This window comes from Microtus pennsylvanicus, chromosome 13 (assembly GCF_037038515.1).
Source record: "Microtus pennsylvanicus isolate mMicPen1 chromosome 13, mMicPen1.hap1, whole genome shotgun sequence".
NCBI classification, from domain to species: domain Eukaryota; kingdom Metazoa; phylum Chordata; class Mammalia; order Rodentia; family Cricetidae; genus Microtus; species Microtus pennsylvanicus.
In genome coordinates, this window is record NC_134591.1 from 71,112,262 (window position 1) to 71,126,056 (window position 13,795).

General features: G+C 55.0%; 1 protein-coding gene across 3 annotated transcripts in view; it reads right to left on the reverse strand.

Annotated features, from left to right (window-relative positions):
• The window catches only part of Pax7 (paired box 7), a 93,737-nt gene extending 82,231 nt beyond the window's left edge, over nucleotides 1–11,506 (reverse strand). The window contains exons 1-4 of one of the 3 annotated variants that reach the window (XM_075946281.1): nucleotides 11,400–11,506; nucleotides 8,760–8,995; nucleotides 8,088–8,214; nucleotides 7,165–7,299 (exon numbers count right to left, since the gene is read on the reverse strand). In XM_075946281.1, the coding sequence (XP_075802396.1) occupies nucleotides 7,165–7,299; nucleotides 8,088–8,214; nucleotides 8,760–8,995; nucleotides 11,400–11,484 (583 nt within the window). In that variant the 5' untranslated portion in view covers nucleotides 11,485–11,506. Of the gene's footprint in view, nucleotides 1–7,164; nucleotides 7,300–8,087; nucleotides 8,218–8,759; nucleotides 8,996–11,399 lie in introns of all 3 variants that reach the window. The other 2 variants (XM_075946282.1, XM_075946280.1) reach the window with 2 other exon arrangements.
• Nucleotides 11,507–13,795: the final 2,289 nt, after the last annotated feature.

The following is a 13,795-nucleotide window of genomic DNA, read 5'->3' on the forward strand; positions in this document are numbered from 1 at the left end:
CTGTGCGCTAGGACGCAGTCTTTCAGTTATCATCACCCCCCCCCCCTCAGACCCCATTCCTCTGACTCTGAAACCAAAACCTGGAGCTGATAACTTAGGCGTTGTAGCCGGGAACTTTGCAGTGGGACAGTTAAGCGGGAAGGCTAGAGCCGGGCTACCGGCTGGAGCGGGGGTGGGGGTGGGGGATCGCTCACGACCGCTCGGCTGGCCGAGGCCCAGCACTGGGTCACAACGCGCCGCCCGGGTCCCCGCCCCACCAGCCCGGCGCGCTCGCCTCTAATTAAACGGCTGGATCCCGGGAAGCCGCCGGGCCGCGCGGTAATACGATGAGCCGCCTTTGTACTGGTGTCATCCAACGCCGAGGATCAAAAGCGCTGCGACCCGCCGCCCGGCCCCGCTAGCTCTGTAGCCCGCCGCGCTCGTGGGCCCGGGTTGCCTCTCGGCTACTGCATCCTTTTGTCCTTCCAGCTGCTATCCTGCGCCCCTCTCTATCTATCCTTGGAACTGCTTAGCGTCCCCACACTCCACTCCCAGTCGTCTCTCCTGCGTGGGTCTCCACGATCGCGCCCTTCTGCAGACACTCTCTGGTCCCCGGTTCCATCCCGCAGCTGCTAGACTCTCCACTGGGACTCAGGCTTCGCGCACTTCCAAGGCCTGGCAACCAAGCCATCAAGCTGACCCTAGACCTCGGGCTCACTAGGCCAATTCACGACAGCAATGGATTTCCAAAGACCTGCGGCGGCCTCCTGCTCCTTGGAAATCTGCCCGAACTCAACTCGCTGCCGCACTAAAGAACCAGACACAAGCTCTAGGGTACTTCGAAACTGGATTTGGGGCACACACAATTTTCCCGCATCCCTCCTGAAACTGCCAGGGTCGGTCGGAGGCTTTCTCTCCCCCCCCCCACCCCCGGGACTTAAGTTATTGACCCCGCCTTCACATCTCTCTCCCCACACCCCTTCGTTTGGCCCCCACCTCCCCTTTGCCCTCGACCCCTTCTCTTCCTCCTGCAGGCCCCACCCCTTCGCATGTTGAGTCTCCCCCCCCCCCACACACACTCCTTCCCCTAGTTCTCCCCACTCTTCGCATCCCGGTCTCGCCTCTCCCCAGCCCCACTTTGTTTGAAGTTATGGAGAGATCTAGCTACTAATGGTGCAGCTTTCCCCTTAGGTCGCCGTTCTGCCTTGATTAGATTTGGGAAGGCGAGTTTCCTCCCTCCCCCGGCCTGACCCCAGTGGGGCCAGTCCCAACAGAGCGGGTCAGAAAGTGCTGACCCCATTTCCACCTCCTCCCCACGTTCAGCGGGAGTTAGGGGTCGGAAAAAGAGAGGGAGGGCCCCGGGTAACAGAAACTTAGGGGGGCATCTCAGTCTTCCAATCACCTTGGGTCCCCAACTGGGTTTCCTAATTACTCCATTAGCGGAGTGGGAGGGGATGTAGCTATTTTTCAGGAATTCCCGGAATGCGCACCCCCCACCCTCTTAGTCAGGCCTTCCCGGCTCCAGAGAGAACCTTCCCTTTGGGGTCTCAAGCTCCTTACAGGCCGATAGTCCTGAGCTTGTTAGTTTACGGGTTTATATCCTAAGATGCCCTCAACCCCAGGTGAGACCGCCTTAACCTTGTTGATGGCCAAGGACTAATGGCATATCACAACTTCGGGAAGAACCGTCGTTTACTCGGGGCGCTCTCTCTGTGCTTTCTGTAATATTGATAAGTAACGTAATGTGTAACAACTGTTTTCATAAAAAGGCTCCTAAATAAAAATAAAAGTTCCAAGAATCACCTCTCTGCCTTGTGGCCGTTGCTATGTGTGATTTAAAACCCTTCCATGTAAATTCCACTCAAAAATTTGGAAAGCTGAGAAAGGGGAGGGGTGGCGGGCGGGGGAGGTTAATCCGGGTTTAACGCTCTTGCGATGCAGACTCAGGACCAGGGTTGGCCCGATTGCCTTATCGCCTCCCAACATTTGAGACGCCCATATTTTACCCAGCCAAATAGCTTGGAGAGCAGCGCAGACGGCTGCCGTGGTCGCGCCTCAGGAAAATGTGTTATTAATATCTAAATAACTTCCCAATACTGTCTGGTAAATCTCCCTTCACCGTTCCAAATGATGAATTCGTTTGAAGTCTTCCCCCAGCCTCATATTTTCAATGTGTGTGTGTGTCTCTCTCTCTTCTCTCTTCTTCTTAGCCAGGCTTATTTCAAACTGGTAAATATCTAATTCCTTTAACTGCCACTCTGTGCACACGAATCTTTTAGGTACAGACGCCTTGAAATGGCCGCTGCGCTGCGGGTGTGTGCCCGGAGGTGAACACAGAACCCGCGCGTCCTCACAGCGGGGGACCCCACTTGCTAGACCCCAGCAACTTCTGAAGGCCCGGGCTTCTTCCTTGAACGCCCCCTCCCATCCCGGGCCGGGCTCCTGCATCCCAGCAGCATCCCCAGAGTCCCTGAGGCAACCCCAGCAACCAGACCCAGCGGCCAGTTGCTGCCCTGCTAGGTTCGCGCTCTTGGCACTCGCTGGTTCTCTTGTTTATAAAGTTTGTTTTCTGAATGTCTTCTATTAGATTACGCTCCTTCCTCGCCCCTCCCCAGCCTTATCTCCTTCTGTCTCTTCTCTCCTGGCCCGTCACACTAGATTTAGGCACCCGTTTATCTGGAGCGCAGTTTGCAGACTTTATTTACCGCGGGATGCGGGGCTGCGAGCGTGCGAGCGCGTGTTCGCCTTTGTAACAGTTATCGCCCCATTGTAGTGTCGTTTAGTCTCAGCTCCCTCCTCCTCACTCTCGTCTTGGGTTCAGGGGAATGGGGGGGGGTCTTGTCAGCGCAGTGTGGGCTCACCCCCTCGCTAGGAGTTCCCTTCCCCCAGGACCTTCCCGCGTCCCCCTCCCCCACCGGGCCTTGGAGGCCCCCTCCCACGCTTGCTCTGTTCCCTCCACGTCCGCAGCGGAGCGCTGCCTAAAGCCGAGGAATTGCCTAACACCCCTATCTTCCTCGGAGCCCCCATTATGCGAAGCTGATCCTCCTCTGAACAGACTCAAATCCCGCCTGGACTGTGTTTGATTAGATTGCCAACCCGGGGTAATCCTTTGATTTGCTGGAGTGTCAATTACCTTTCTCTAAACACACATTTACAGAGGAGGGAAGTTGTAGGTTTAAATCAGTGCAGATCGTCTCCTGATAAATGGGCCGACTAGGTCCCTTTTCGGCCCAGCCCTCTTCTCCAAGGCCCCTCCCAACCCCCTTCTCACCTATCTCCCCAAACAGCCACCCTTCCAGGTGTGAAGTCTCCGGGGTGGAAAAAAAAAGAAAGAAAGAAAAAAAGAAAAGAAGAAGTGTGGACTGAGAGGAGCCCTGCCCCCCCTTCCCCATTCATTCGCTCCCCCGGAGCCTAATTAAATTTGGCAGGTCCTTGTACACACAATCAAAACAGCTTCCTCCGGTGCGGCAAACGACCGAAAACCGCATTAGCAGCCATCGCCGCTGCCAAATTAAATTGTTTCCCACCTCCTTTTACAAGTGTCTAAACCCGACACTCCCGGCTCTGCCTCCTCTCCATCCTTCCCCATCATCTCCCACGCCACACCTGTAAGTTTGCCTTTCTTCAAACAAATGAAGGGGAAAATGCAAAGAAAACAAACCTAAGGCCTGAGCTGTAGCTCAGTGGGAGGAGAGTGAGTGCTTGCCTGGCGTGTGCGAGGCTCTGGATGGAAAAATCAAGCCCTGGTCCCCACCCTCCCCATCTCCCTAGCCTTCTACGGCCTTTCACACTCCGGGACACCTTTCCCATTGGACCCTGACACCCAAAGGTATTCCCGGCCGCACGGGAAAACAATTTCTCATCCCCCAGTAACTTTTGAGTGTTTCAATGTTAATTATAACCTCATTGGGTCTTGTAGCCTAGAGAGCCATCCTATGTCTGAAGTGCTCATCTCCCGCTTCTGCTTGAGCACAGTCAGCTGCCTGAAGCTTTGGCCGCAGGTTGTGAAGCTATTGTTGATTTACTGTCTATTTCTCTCTCCCCCCTTCTCTCTCTCTCTCTCTCTCTCTCTCTCTCTCTCTCTCTCTCTCTCTCTCTCTCTCTCTCTCGGTGGCAACAACCCTTCTTTGCACACCCTTATCAATTTCTTGGGGGAAAATCTTTTCCCTCCTCTGCCTTCTCTGCTCAGATCCCTAGCAAGCCAGCTCTCGGAACTACCATCCCCCTGACTCTTGGGGAGAGGTTCGAAAAGGAGAGTGTCCCTTTTGCATCAAAGGTGTCAACTGTGCCCCCCACCTTCCCCAGGTAAGCTGAGTGAGACCGCAGCCCCTATCGGCAGCAGTCCTGAGGATTCTCACAAGCAACAATCCTAATAACTCAGTCTTAACTAGGGTAAGAGGGAAAGAGGGGGAAAAAAAAGCCCACAGTCTCATGAATATCAGCCCAAGGGAAGCAGGAGTGAGCCGTTCAGAGATGAAAGTGCGGAGAAATAAAAGCTCAATTTAATCTGCTTTAAAACCCTTCAACTTAACGTTTGTGCTTCAAACTCTGAGAGTGAAGACTGATTGCGGATAAATAGTTTCTTACCATGCCTGGAAGCTATTACACCCCTCTCCAACACAGCTTCCTATTCAGCAGCCTCAGTTTTCATTACCAGCTCTAATAAGTCTTAACGTTATTAAATGCCAAGCGGACGATAGGAAGAAACGGACTCAGGGAGGGATCTCTCTTTAGCGCTTAAAGAGGAGCTCTCTTAAACCCCTCTTTGGTGGCTCCCCGCCACGAGAGGGGCGACCCCGGGAGAAAGCATTTGTCAAAAAAGCAAGAAGCCAAAACAAAGTTGTGAGTGTGTAGCCCTCCCCTTGCTCTCTCTCAACGGGAGGGGGTAAATCGGGCGTCTGGGCCCTCTCTGAACTCCCAGAACCCGAGTGCCGGCTGGAGGGGCTTTAACTCAGCGGGGGAAACTGATGTCTTTGGGGAGAGATGAGCAGTCCCCAAATGCCTGCCAGCCAACTGGCCAGGGCTCACACCAGACACCAAGTCTGTCCAGAATGAAAACCATCTCTCATTTGAACCACCACTGCCTCTCCGTGACTCCTGCCTCTTCAGACTGGAGACTTACGTAGGTAGGCATACAACCACCAGGAGGAAACAAGTGCCCACACTGCCATCCAGAGACCCTGAGTGCCACTCAGACTCCTACAACAACTCAAACCCTGTCAGGGGATCTGTCAGGACACCAGCCTCCCGCAAAGCCAATTCACTCTTACTGCGCTCCGCATTCAACTTGTGTTCTCAGCTGTCCCCCCCATCTGGAAGGGCCAGCCTGATTTCTAAACCCTTGGAGACATGAAGCGCCCTGGGTCTCTGGCAGGGAAACCCTCTCTCCAGCAAAGCAGCTGGCTCACCGGTTTTCGTGAGGCCCATGAATTATCTGAGTCAAAGGGATTCCCCGAGACACAAGCCCTTTTCTTTCTCTTCCTTTTCGCAGAGGTCAGCGACTTCTTGGCGGTTCATCACACACTGAACTAGACGCATGGCCTTTCATACACACACGTGAGCTATCTCCTAACAAACTCGAATCTCCCAGTTGCTTCCTGGGGCTAGCTCCTAGAGGTGCTTGGTCTGCAGCATGTACCTTGGAAAGATTATTCTGACTAAGGGCCCACCAGGAGCAAGCAGACTGATTTTTAAAAAGAAAAAAAAAGTCCAATTTGTCTTTCTGATAAACTGAGATAAATCCTGCGCCGGCAGGAAGGAGTTCCAGGACTCTGGGCAGAATGGCCAATCTAGTGGCTACTTGGTGGAGCAGAGGCTACCTCCTGAGTCTGGCCTCTAGGCCTCTCTGGCAGGCCGGGCACAGCAGGGCACCGGGCTCTGCACTCTCCCTTTCTTCCCGGCCCCTTTTGTCCCTGGAGGGACAGCAGCTCCTCTATCCCCCTCCCCCAGAGTGTCAGCAGCCTGTTCTTAGCTTGCAAGAGGCTGCTCTAAAAGGGGGGCTGCCTCGTCTCAATCCCCCTGCCCACCTTGAACAAGCTGGTAGGGGTTGATGGGGGCTAGTGGGGGTGGACCTCCGACTCTGGGGCTTGTCTTTAAAAGTGGGCTTTTGTCTGTGAAGTTCACCCTCAAGGTTGGGATAAACCAGAGAGAGACCTAGACTGGTCAGGCTGGGAAACCTCTGGAAGAACTCTCAGGGCAACAAGGGGTCCTTAGTAAACGTCCTCCATTTTCCCCAAAGACACTTGTCTTCAGGGTTCATTCTGCTTTCCTGGCATGTGTGTTCCAACTCCCCCCCACCTCCGGGTCAGTCTTTGTAATTCCGAAGTCTTCCACCCCTATTCCTATCCACTCGCACACTTTGGCCCCACTTAAAACAAAGACAAGAAAACTTCTACGGGAGAGGTGACGAGGGAAGACTTCCCCATCCACAAACAGAAACACAGCAGGATTCTCCAAACCAGGGTGCCGGCACTTGAAAGATAAACTTCAGCTTTAGCAGCTGGCGAAAGAAAGTGGAGCGAGGGAGTCGGCGGCGCAGGGAAGCCTAGCTAAGGTTGGGCAGAGAGTGTGGGGCGCCGACCCTTGGCATCTGGGAACTTGGCCTCCAGCCCCCGCCACAACAGTGCTTGCCAAGAGGAAAGCATTTGAGTGCCCTCCGCTCCTCCCTGGCCATGCGGGGCTGAGAGGCGGCCCGCGCGGCCTGCGCTAATTTTTATTGATTGCAGCGGTCAGTCAGCTGTCAGGCGGGGTTTCAAGGGACCGTTTAGAAAGCGTGTGCGGGTCTGGTTAACAAATTCATTTAGGGAGCCCCGGGCGGGCTCCTCCTTCCTCGCCCTCCTCCCTTCCCCCCTCCCCTGCAAGCTTGCCCAAGTTTTCTATAAATAATTGATCGACGCCAAAACGCCAGCTCCGGAAGATGCAGAGGCTGTGGGCTGGTGGGCAAGAGTGACAGCTGAGGTGCACCACTGTGCGACCCCGCAGCCCGGCTCCCCTGGGCTGGCATGGTGGGGAGGGATATACCACCGGAGCAAGGTAAAGCCTTCAAAAGCTCGAACCGGCGCCGGCAACCTGCGACGTTTTATTCGGGCCGTCCCAGCTGTGGCAGAGGTTAATCCTCACAGGTCCTCACCAGCAGCTGGGGAAAACGTGGTCTCCCGCGGCTTCAGGGCCACGGCAGGTTCTTACCTTTGTCGCCCAGGATGCCGTCGATGCTGTGTTTAGCTTTCTTCTCGCCATCGTCCTCTTTCTTGTCCCCTTCTTCATCGTCCTCTTTCTTCCCGAACTTGATTCTGAGCACTCGGCTAATCGAACTCACTAAACCTCAGAAATTAAAGGCAAAAGGGAGAGTATAAGTTATTGGGGCGGAGGACCAGGAGGCCCATTCTCGGCTCTCTGGCACCCAGGCATTTCAGGCTTGTTTCAGCGGCAGCTTAGGAAACTTAGGTCACTCCTGGGGCGTGCAAATGACCAGGTAAGCCTGCAGAGCACCCACCTAGTGCTTCTCAGTACACTTCCTTGCACACTCACCAGGTGCCTGACCCTACCCCGTGCCCTGCATGCACTCACAACAAGCCCACTGCTTTAGTACCACCCAGAGAACCCCAGCCTTCGGTGCAGCCATGCAGGTGTATCCTGGTCCTGCAATCTTGCACAAAATTATACAGTCAGAAACAAACTGGGCATCTTTCCCCCATCACAGCATAGTCTGAGATTTGAGCTTCAAAACAGAGGGGCAAATAGTGGTGGTGGGGGCGGCAAGAACACAAACCCTCCTGAGGCAGGTGTCTCTCCAGATCACTTTTCCCAAAGCTCAGGGGAACCCTACCTTCGAGGTTAACTTCTTTTCCGTTCCTCTCAGCATCCTTGCCTCCTTCCTCCCTCTTTTCTTCCCACCTCCCTCCCTTCTTTGAACCTCCCCTTTCCCAACTTTCTGCTCCCCTTCTTCTTCTAGTCCTCCTGCTGTGTTCGCTCCAATCCTATGCTTAACTGTTTTCCTCCCAGGTGCCACCCCCCTCCCCTTCCCCTGTCCACCCTCCAGCCCTAAACGCTGGATCTCCAGCCAGCCGGACTCCCTGCGTGTTCTGCCCCCGGCTCAGCTGCCTTCTCACCTGAGGGCACCGTGCTTCGGTCGCAGTGACCGTCCTTCAGCAGCCGGTCCCGGATTTCCCAGCTGAACATCCCGGGATTTTCTCTCTTGTACTCCTCAATCTTTTTCTCCACATCCGGAGTCGCCACCTGCTTCAGAAGTGGAGGTGGGGTAGTCGAAATGGAGAGATGGGATGGGAGAAGGGAAATACTTTTAGTATCAACCTCCCAAAAGCTCCCAGCCAGGCTGACCGCTCCTGTGGCCATACCCTTTCTCCTAAGAAGGGCTTTAGGTTTTTCAAGGAAACTGTCCCTGGTTCCCCGGATGGCACTGGGATAAGTAACAAAATAAAAATCAAATCTAATTCATAACCCTGTGTTCCCTCCTTGCCTCGTCAGGCAACACCGAAGGGAGATTTCCTCTAGCCAGGGTGCAGGTACGGTGTTGGGGCAGATGTGGGGAAATCCCAGTGAGGATTATCGGGTTCAAAGTCTTGGACAATCTAGCGCTCACATCCTTCAAATTTTCAGATAATGGGACAGTTTCTCAGGGCTAAAGAGGAGTTCCTACAGTTAGTACCATGGGAAGCTTTCAGACACCCAGGGCTGCTAGGTGATATGAGATAGAGAGGTGACAACCAAGGTCCCCACACTAGGGAAGGTCTACTGCCGGCCGCAGAGGCAAAGACACTCACTCTGGGCTTGCTGCCACCGATGGCCCCAGGTCGGATGGACCCAGTCTCCTGGTACCGACACAGAATCTTGGAGACACAGCCATGGGAGACACGGAGCTGACGGGAGATGACACAGGGTCGGATGCCGTGGTGGGCCATTTCCACTATCTTGTGACGGATGTGGTTCGGCAGAGGTCGCCCGTTGATGAAGACCCCACCGAGCTGATTGACCCGGCCTTGACCAAGAGGGGTGGACACTGGAGGAGGGAGGAAAGATGATGAGTCAGAGTGACTTAGACCAAGGTTAGCGCAGGAGAGGGGGAGCTGAGGCCCAAGGCTCCCACCAGCCAATCTCCAAGGTCTACAGGGAGCTCCAGGAGGCTCCTACAGGGAGAAAGAGAAGGGCCCTGGCTTCAGAGCCTTGGTTTGTATGTCCCTCAAAGTCACCCTACACTGCAGGAAATGAAGATACACCTTTTGGCGATGTGGATTTTTGAAGGGATAGACTAGAAAGCCTAGAGTGGCAATGGCAAAGGGTTCTGAAGCTGTAGCTTAAGGTCACAGGCCTGTGGCCTCTGGATGAGGTTAGTGGACAGTTCCACAACCCTGCGGGTCAGGACCCCACTATCAGTAGGCCTCTGGGCTCCCCAACATTAACAGCTCTGACTTGAGCAGTCAAGGTTGTGCCACCTTAAGCCTTCACAGCTTAAGGCTTGGTGACGTGAAGCTCTATCCCCTACTGCCTTCAGAGAGCCCAGGCTATCCCTTAACGATTTCCCTTTGCTTCCAAGCACCCCCAAAGTTTTCATTTCGTTTGGGGACAAATCGGGGACACATGCCACAATTACCACAAGTTCCAAAATACCCCTCACTTGGTCTCAGAAATGCAATAACTGTCCCAGAAGTCTTTGCTGCAATGAAGACGGGTCACTGTGTGGTGTGTGTGTGTGTGTGTGTGTGTGTGTGTGTGTGTGTGTGTGTACAGGGAAGATAGGCATACCTGGTGTGTTCTGGGGAGGGGAGAACTCAGGCAGGCCTTAATGCAAAGTCTACACAATTTTCTCACAGAAGGTTGGGGGGGGGCACCCGGTGCACTAATCCGGCCTCGATACCCGCAATTTGGGGACTCGCGGCTGCAGAGATCTGGAAGATTACAACGATTTCACAGCGGCCCAAGCAGAGAAAGCAGATAGAATAATTGGAAAGGAGGAGGCTAGAAAAGGCTCAGGCTGCTGAGCTGTTCCTACCGCCCCCTCCTTACTTTCCTACTCCCCCCTCTACCAATTTCTCTTTGTAAAAGTAGGTATCTGAAGCCACCCTCGGATTTAATCAGAAATCGTGCGTCGCCAAGCCAGAGTCACTCGGTCTCCGTGGCGGGATACGCCATTAGCGCTGGAGAGCTCTCAAACGCCCAACTTTATATTCAAGAGCCTCTTTAGCGACCGGCACTCGGCTCTCCTCAGTATTCTGCGTCATGTTGGGCAAATATTGTCCTAATCCTTCGTGCGTCCTCAGCCGCCTGTTTTGCTTCCATTCGTTCCAGGAGAGGGCTCCGGCAAATCCCCGGCTGCCGCGCTCTCCCGCCTGCGTGGCCGCTCGCGCACACTTGATCACGCAGCCCGCTCTCCTCGCCTCTGTCTAATTCTGGGACCCGGCGGCTTCTCGCTGCCCGAGGGGGGTCTCCCTCCCCAGATCGCAGGCTGCCAGACCGCCCCTTCTCGCCTTCTCTCCCCATCCTCCCGCACCCACAAGTGGGGCCCACACAATGACAAGAGGGGCGACTAAAAAATAAAATTGGCAAGCCATTTCTACCGCTCCTGTGACACCCTGGGCTGCCTGACCCGAGGAAGTCAGATGACCCTTCCGTGACTGGCTGAAAGCCTTCCATCAGTTTAAATAGAAAAGGGAGGGGGGCGCAAAGGGGCCCTTTCTCCTCTCCGGGCCCGGCACCGCCTGCTGGTCCCTTCTACTCCCTCGAGTGGCTGAAGAATTTGGCTGAATTCGTTTCATCGCCAAGACAGTCCTCTGGATTGGACATTGCTGTACTCTCTCTCTGTCTCGAGTTTCTCTTCCGGGACATTTGTAGACTTCAGAAAGACCGAGTAAAAAGTTGTGTTTGTTTTTGTTTTTCTGGAAAATATGGTACTATGTATTATTTCCAATTAGTTTGTTTCCGGGCCGAAAAAACCAGCCGGTTTGTAAATTGCTTTGGAGGAAGCGGACAGTTTGGTAGGGTAGGAATAGAGCTTCGCTTGTTGGTATTTCGAAATAAAAGGGGTTGGGACCCTATCCCGAGTCTAGGAGGACCTACTTAAAACTAGGGAAGAAAGCCGGCGACACTGCGTAGAGACCGAGGAACTTCGCAAAGCGTCAGAAAATAATGGGGGAAAACTGGAATTTACTGGGACGCCAAACGCAGCAGCTGCAAACTCCCCGGGGAGTCGCACCCTGCGGGGAAAGGCCCGCCGCTGCCGGTGACCCGAGTAGCTCAGGCCGCGGGTCAGCGGAACCCCTGCAGAAACAGACAAGTGTCGTCTGCAGAAACTTCCCTGGTCGCACGCGGATCCAGCAGAGCCCCGGAAGACTCACCGCTCGCTCCCCCGGGGTGTGCACCTCCGAGACCCTCAGGGTACTCGGTGAAAGCCTCCTGTGCGCACTTACCTTCCAGGGGGAAGCCGGTGCGCGGGTAGTTCTGCCCCGGGCCGGGTCTCATCATCCTGGGGACCGCGCCAGGCAGCGCCGCCATTCCTGCGCACGCCGGAGACGAATCCAGAGTCGGCCGGAGAAACCTTACTACAGCGTCTCTTCCTTTCACCCCTGCTGCGATCCTCCTCTCCTCTCCTCTTCTTCCCCGCCCCCCAGCCTCTTCCCCCTCCTTTTTGCACCCCCCCCCCCCGCTACAGACGCGCCCCTTCCAGAAGCTGGGCAGAGGGGGTGAGGTGTGGGGAGGGGAAGGTGGCGACAAGGAAGTTCAAACAAACAAACACTCCAACCCCAAGTCCGCCTGGGCCCGCCAGGCCGGGACAGAAGTTGAGCCGAATGACACCGGCAGCCACGGACCCTGCAGGCCGGGCTCTCGGTCCCCAGCTGCGCTTTGCGGGCCACTGGCTCCCGCGCTCCCGGACGAAGTTCCTGAGCCGAGAGGCTGCAGAGTGGATTTCTTTGGATCTTTATTTATATATTTATTCTCTGACTCGGGCTCCCTCCTCCCCTAGATCCCTCCACTCCACGCCTCTTTCTGCTCTTCCTCACCCTGTCCCCCGGAGGACTGGAGCGGGGATACGCGCCTGCTCGGGTTTCTGGCTGGAGGGGAGGCGACCCGAGTGACAGGGCTGGGGATGAGAAGAGGAAAAGCGAGGGGGCGCGAGCGATCAGCTGGGTAAGTTGTGCAAAAGTGTTCAACCGTAGGGGAGGGGAGGGAGTAGGCGACAGCCAGAGGGATCTGATAGGTTCGGACTTTTCTTTTATTCATGAGGAGGGAAGGGGGCCAGTTCGGGAGGGAGAGGGGACCGCTAACGAAAAGAAGTCGCCAACGATATTTTTTCTCTTCCTTTCTGATCTCCAACTCGACCCGATTCTCTCTCTCTCTCTCTCTCTCTCTCTCTCTCTCTCTCTCTCTCTCTCTCTCTCTGTCTCTGTCTCTGTTTTCCCCTCTCCCTCTTTTTCTTTCTCTTGGCAGGGGGTGGTGGCGAGGGAAATAATTTGAACCGCTGGTGAAAATATAGAGGGAGCAGAGCCCAGGGATGGGGTGGGGGCTGGGGTTGCTCAGAGAGAGGGTAGGGACAACTTCTTATAAGTTTGGTCCAGGGATAAACGGTCTGGTCTCGCGTTCCTTAGCCCGGGTCCTCAGCTGTCTCCCTGATGAGTAGGAAGCCGGCCTTGGGCTGGGCGCTTCTCTGTCCTCTCCTGGGGTCTCGGGCCTCCAAAACTGGAGTTTACCGTTCCCACCTCTTCTCTGTTTAGCTCGCTAACTTTGAACTTTCCGTGACAGCGACTCCCTCCCTGGAAGAACATATTGGGGTGACTTCTCGGGGAAAGATCTTTTACATTTCTGGCACCAGGTCAGGGCTTTTCGGCTCCGGTTGCGCCGCGCCTAGCAGCTCGGAGAAGCCCAGCAGGACGCACCTAAACGCGCTGGTGGCAAACCTGGATCTGTCAAAACCTTGAGAACAGCCTCTCTCTTTCCAGCTCCGCCTTCTCTGGCTCCTAGGCCGCCACCTAGCACCCCTTACTACTGAACCGCAAGGTGTTGGGAAGCTACCCCGTCAAAACTGTGGGTCTGGGAGGCAGATGGGAGATGAGCGGAGACGGCTGGGCAGAGCTTGGTACCAATTCAACTTCCAACTCCTCCACTGGTAGACTGGGGGTGGGGGTGCTCCAATCAGACGATCCAGAGTGTGTGTGGGTTTGGTCAGAGGTCCCACAATTCTCTGCTCTCTGAAGCCGGAGTAACCAGGTCTCAGCCTCAGGACAGAGATTCCTAGGGGTGAAAACGCCCTCGCAGCAGGGTAGGACGCCACTACTAGAGACCTTTTGTGTAGTCCTCCCGCTCCCCCCCCCCCCCACTCCAGGAAAAGGCCTCGCTGGCCCAGCCCTGGAGGTAAAATACAATAAAATAAATCCACCCCCAAACTCGCTCCCTCCCTCTCCTGGTGGCAGAGGGGGTCAGTCTGGTGTTGGCCTGGGGATGCTCTCTGCCGCCTGGCCCCAAAGTGTCCTCTTCCTTTCCCTCCTCCTCACCTGTGACCTTTGCCCCTCTCAGCATGCTACTGACCCTTTTCCCCCCACCGTGGGGGAAGCCTCAGACTTTTTTGGGGGGTGGGGGAGGTTTTCCGAGCACGGGAGCCCTGTGGAAATGCTTGTTAAATACCTGCTTGCGGGATTGAATGGCGAGAGGGGAGAAGCCATTTAGTTTTAGACTCTGTTGCTTGAGCCACAGGAACCTTCACCAGCCACATGGGGAGACAGAGTTTCTGGCCGGTAGTCTGTTCAGGGAATAGGGAAACTTGCTGAGACCCTAGGCGTCTTTAATTCTTAAATTAATTAATTAAAATTAA